General features: G+C 45.8%; 1 protein-coding gene across 1 annotated transcript; it reads left to right on the forward strand.

Moving 5' to 3' along the window:
• The first annotated feature begins 1,341 nt into the window (after positions 1 to 1,341).
• LOC146189259 (protein roadkill-like) lies at positions 1,342 to 5,192 on the forward strand. Its single transcript, XM_084605217.1, has 2 exons — positions 1,342 to 1,426; positions 4,312 to 5,192. The coding sequence occupies exons 1-2, from the start codon at positions 1,342 to 1,344 to the stop codon at positions 5,190 to 5,192; spliced, it is 966 nt and encodes a 321-aa protein (XP_084461343.1).
• The last annotated feature ends 353 nt before the right edge of the window (positions 5,193 to 5,545 follow it).

Below are 5,545 nucleotides of genomic sequence, written 5' to 3' on the forward strand. Positions count from 1 at the left end.
AAAAAATTTGGCAGTTGGAGATGATAATATATACAATTTTGATTGGCAATGTACATGAAGGTATAGACAGTGTAGAAAATTTTCCAAATAAAACAAATATAAACTTATACAGCAATCGCGTACACAGTATGTTTTCAAAATGTGGGTTGCAATGTGAAGAGCTGCGAGTGGCCATATATATATTTGCATTATATTGCAGGTACCAATGTGTGTTAAAAACCACTCAGTACACGTCCATTTGGCATGTGAGGATGCACATGTGTGTTGCAACGTATACAGGAGCGAGTTTATATAAATATTTACATTACATTAAAGGTACCAAGGTGGGTTAAAACCACCCGGACACGTCCACCAGACAAGGAAACAAAAGGGCAAGACCATTGACAAAGGAACTCTCGTTCCCCAAGGTAGAAAAGTTCCTCAGCTAGAAAGCTTACTATCTCCTTTCGTTGACGTGCCAGGACAAAGAAAAGCGCTCGTCGGCACCGGCTCGATGCGACAGCCTTACAACGATTGCGCCATAATGCGAAAGCGCCAGCTTCAATCAGCAGTCGGGCAAAGCGACTGCAAGGACATCTACGAATCTGAAATCGGTTAATACCTAGACATCTGAAACCGGCATGAACTGCTCTCCAAAAAACACGAGCGACAACGCATTGCTAGGCCATGTGGCGATTGGTTCCTTGAAGTAGGCAGTTGGGGCACAGCACTGTCCGCACAATGCCCCATCGCTGCAGCCGATCTTGTGTAGGCAAAACCCCCCCATCCAAAAGCCACATAAAGTTACATAAATGCCCTGACAGAAACGATGCTGTGAGTGGTAACCAGCAAGTGAAATGCACCCTTCGCCTACGTTCCGCAGGCACTAGCGGAAATATTAACGGTCCCATTGACTCCCCTACTCTGTTCGCAGAGATGCCTAAGTCAGGGCTCACATGGCGGACGTGGCGACTAAACTGCACCATACACGAATAAAAAGCAGGCATCCGGAAAGCCTGAGGTCCCCTATTGAGTGGCATGTCAGGGACAAGCTCCCTCACATTTCTGCCTAAAAATAGAAGGCAAGCACCCGTGCTGGGCACTCATCACCTTGCAGCAAACGAAGAAGGAAGCCTAGAGCCAGCAGCCGACTGCAGGTTGACAAAGGAGGGAAGTCAAACCCACCCATCCAACGTAGCTGGCCGAGTGCGCACGGCATACTAGTTCCCTGCGAGTTGCCCAAAAAAATGAACTTACAAGAGACTGAAGAGACGCAAAATTTTGAGAGGTGGATGCGCTACATGTGCGAAGTACCATATTCGCCCGCAGAAAACAGTGTGGACAGGGTAGCGTTTCTCCAACATGGGTAGTTCAAAGGCACTGGCTGTAGTCACCCTGCACCGCACCTCGTTTGAGACGGAAGTCCACACCGAAGCTGCTATCCCACGTGCTTCATAATCAATGCCAAGTATGGGATAGTGTCGCTGAGCATAACTTGTAGGGCTCCGCTAAGGCGCTTTTCTGGCCTGCCAATTAAAACATGTTTACTTTTTCAAAATTGAGAGCAGCCCCAGACACCTTGCCATAGCTGTCAAAAAAATGAAGGCAGCACTCAAATCCTCCAGAATCCATTGCATTGTCAACCGACGCCTCCAAGCATTAATTGTATGATTCCTTCTTTACAAACTGGCGTTACAGTTTGAGAAAATTCTTATTTCTTCCCTCCCCGTTTAGTGTGCTTTCATTATGAGCTAGCATTTTAGCAGCGTTATAATTGTATCTCGTTACCTCCGTATGTTTGTTATTGTAAACAATAATTGTGAAGGTGTGGCCACGCAATTTTATAAGCGAAGAAACTTCGCACGTATACGAAGTATGGCTGGTGAAAGAATTGATACGCAGCGGGACTAAAAAGTTAAGCTGCGGCTTATGACGGGCTTGGGAACCCCTTTTATATGCATGAATCTTATAAACATTTTCCAAGTCATCATTCTGAGACAAATACAGATCCTAACCACACGATAGTACTCATAAATCACACGCGTCACAACTCGTTTAATTAGTGCCCGTTTTTACGAACTGATATATATTTCAGTGTAAGAAAAACATTTAGGGGCAGTTTGGACTGCTACACTGCGAAGAGGCGGAAGCCGCTATTGCGTGGTTGTCCGAATCTCTCGACCCCCCTATGCCGCTCCTTCCTCTCCTTTTTCATTCCCAACTTCCTTCTTTTGCTTAAGGCTCAGATAATGGGCAGGGTAGGTCCTACACTTCCTCTAAATTTTAGCCTACGTTTGTGATCCCTTTTGTTAAGATCTGCTCGGGTTAGATCATTCATTGTTATATTACTATACTGAGCAATCTAGGGTAGTGATACTGAACAAATAATATTGTTTTTTGAATGACCAATTTCTTTTTTTTTTGCTTTATTTAATAGGGATGCCATGTTTTAAAGACAAAATTTGCGCGAGGTTTACGCGTTTCGCTTTCTGGCAGTGCTGAAAATGAATGGGACACGATCAAATCAATTTGGCGCATGCACAGTTCGGTAGAGGGTCGTGCACTACGTCGTCGAGTGCCTCAGGAGCTGGTAGACACGGCTGTGAAGATTCGCATCGCACACAGAGCGGATTGGCATACCTCTCTGATGCGCGCCTGGTGCGAGGAGTTACATAGCCGGCATCAGTGCCTTATTGGAGCCTCGTTCCTTTCGGCGGTGGCCTGGCGTGGAAGACGTAGTCCATTTGCACATCCTGAGTTGCTTCGATTTGCGCGGAGAACTTACATCCATAGCTCAGAATTGAGCGGAGCGCCCCACTCTGCGTCCCATCAAACTAGGCATTGTATGCGTTTCCTGACGCACTTCAAAGGCATGGCGTGTTCAGATGCTACGATTGATGTAGGAGCTGTAGAGACGCATCCAATGTTAGCTGGGTTGCCGCTGGTCAGCCCGGAGATGCATGATGTGCTTGTGCACTTCCCTCTTTAGAAGAAGTAAAGACAGCTTTCTTAGTGCCACACACATTCAACGCAAGAGGTATTGAAAAGGTGATTACATCACTTGAAATTGTAAGTAAGGAAAAAACACATAAAGGGGACATTTTGCTTGCTGCCCGATTAGAAATCGCTGGTCTCTAATAGCGTACTTGTTTTTCGGTTTTTACATGTAATACATAACTTTCTGAAAACCTAACTTCAAATACGGTGTTAACTGCCATACCGGCCTGTTTTACAACCTTGTGTCATGACGCACCGCATCCACGGGGGGTACAGAATCCATCCGGTCATCCCGCACTGCCATTAAGTGAATGAAAACTTGTGCAACGGTTTGGAACCGCCAACGCGAATGGAGGATATTCTGGGAATTAGAGAAAGAAATAGAATAACGTAGTGGCTGGATGAGGTGGACCAGTTTTGCTAGCGGTAAACGGACATAATGAACACGAAACACAAGGGACACCCGCGCTAGTGTCCCTTGTGTTTCGTGTTCTTTGTGTCCGTGCTTTTACCGCCAAAAAAAAAAAATGATTCCAACACGAAATTACCAACTAGCCCAACTTGAAGTTTTAACGAGGTGGACCAGGGGACAGACTGTTTCACAACCCACATTTATGAAGCGAAACAAAAATAGAGAAAGGAAGCTAATATACAAACACGAAATCAAATTTCAACTGGCTAGGTCAGCCTTCCGGACAATCTACAAGCGGCGAGACTCCAAACATGTTTGCCGTATGTTACCCCAAGAGTCGTTTCATGCTTCGAGTAAAACGTAATATTCAATGCAGGCAGAAGTTTCTAAGCGGTTAATTTTTTCATCCTTGGTTCACATTGCATTATTTCCATAACCATGAAATGATTTTTGGTCAGAAATATTGCAAGGATCGAATTAACCAAGACAAAAAAAGAAGATAAAAAATTGTGCGCGACATATTAACTGAGGAAGAAGAAGAAGCATGCTCTTGGGGTGAAAACAGAAGGAACACGAAATCATCGCCCGCGTCCCGCCGCGCGTTCTGGGGCGTATGTATCGAAGTCCCCTTCTTAAGACCAGCCAGGCCCGCTTGCCCCACCAGCTCTAACTGCCTCATCCCCAAGCAGCTGCGGTGAGCGCTGACTTCGTTTACGCGAGGCCTACAAGGAAACGCGCCATAAATGTGCCCGAATTCAAGTGCACAACAATGAAAAAAATCGCGAAGGCTTCGTTTGTATGGCTAATCGAAAATTTCTCGTACTGCTGGCAGCGTCCCGGGCAAAAAATTATCAGCTCGGAATTCTGCTCGTATGGGTCATGGCACCTCGCATTTTTTATCCGAGCTGAAGATAACCACACAGATTGCGACTGCCAGTTTCTTTCGTTTTACCTAAATTACGAGGACAGCAAGAAAGTGAGTGCTGAAGCAACTTTGTCCGTCATCGATGCTGCTAAGAATGATGCCATCAAGAGAAATAGCGCACTCCTGACGTTCACGAACGGGAGCGGGGGACACTTGGGTATCATAACCAGAAATTCTCTTCTTCAAGAGTCATTTCATGAGCTTCTGCCTCGAGACACACTCACAGTACGCTGTGATCTCACATTCTTTGACAACGCCATTACGCGCACCGAACGCCAGAGGACAACCGTGAGTGAGACTGACGACCATCTTTCGGAAGATCTTGGGTGGCTTCTTGACAGCGGCAGGTATGCTGACGTCACGGTGAATGTGGGCAGCGGCACCTATCGTGCGCACAAAGGAATACTGTCATCCCGTTCTACAGTTTTCCGAGCCATGTTCGAGCAAGAGATGTTCGAAAATCTACAAAGCGAAGTTTTCGTACAAGACATCGAGCACGAAGTGTTCGCAGAACTGCTCCGCTTCATCTACACTGGGCGTTTACCGAAACTCGACGACATGGCGGATGCCCTCATTGTAGCGGCCGACAAGTACGACCTGCAATTTCTTCGGGACAAGTGCGAAGATGCACTCGTCCAAAACCTTAGCTTCGAGAATGCGCCGTTCAGCCTGATCATCGGGGACAGACTAAACGCCACATGTCTGCGCCAGAGTTCTCTGCATTTTATTGCTGCCAACCTCACTGAAGTGATGAAAACAACCGGATGGAGCACACTGGTAAAGAACCACATGGACCTGGTGCTGGACGTTGTTGTCGCTTCTCTCCCCGTGTGCTGTAACGATGCCATCGAACCGCCATCAAAGCGACATAGGGATTGACAGAAAGTTCGAAGTAAACCTGCGTATGCTCAGCGGTGCAATCAACGCGAGAAGGGCAACATAGTGTTTCAGATTTCAAGTTTTATGTCGAGGACACCTTATTTTTCCAGAAGTCTGAAACATAAGGCCTCAATTGTATAACTGTTTCTCAGAGGCTCTTCAACCATATCCTACTTATGACGCATATCCCTTTCTGTTTCTCCTCATATTGAAACTATCGTGCATTATTCGCTGAAAATTATTAGTGTGCCCTAAAAATGTCTTCGCGTATTATTAACTAAAAATTATATAACTGGAAATAAAGAAAATAAATACCTCATGCAATTTATTCTTTGAGTATAATGTGCGTTTAT

Source organism: Amblyomma maculatum, chromosome 5 (genome assembly GCF_055883805.1).
Source record: "Amblyomma maculatum isolate TAMU_Amacu chromosome 5, ASM5588380v1, whole genome shotgun sequence".
In the NCBI taxonomy this organism is placed as follows: Eukaryota; Metazoa; Arthropoda; class Arachnida; order Ixodida; family Ixodidae; genus Amblyomma; species Amblyomma maculatum.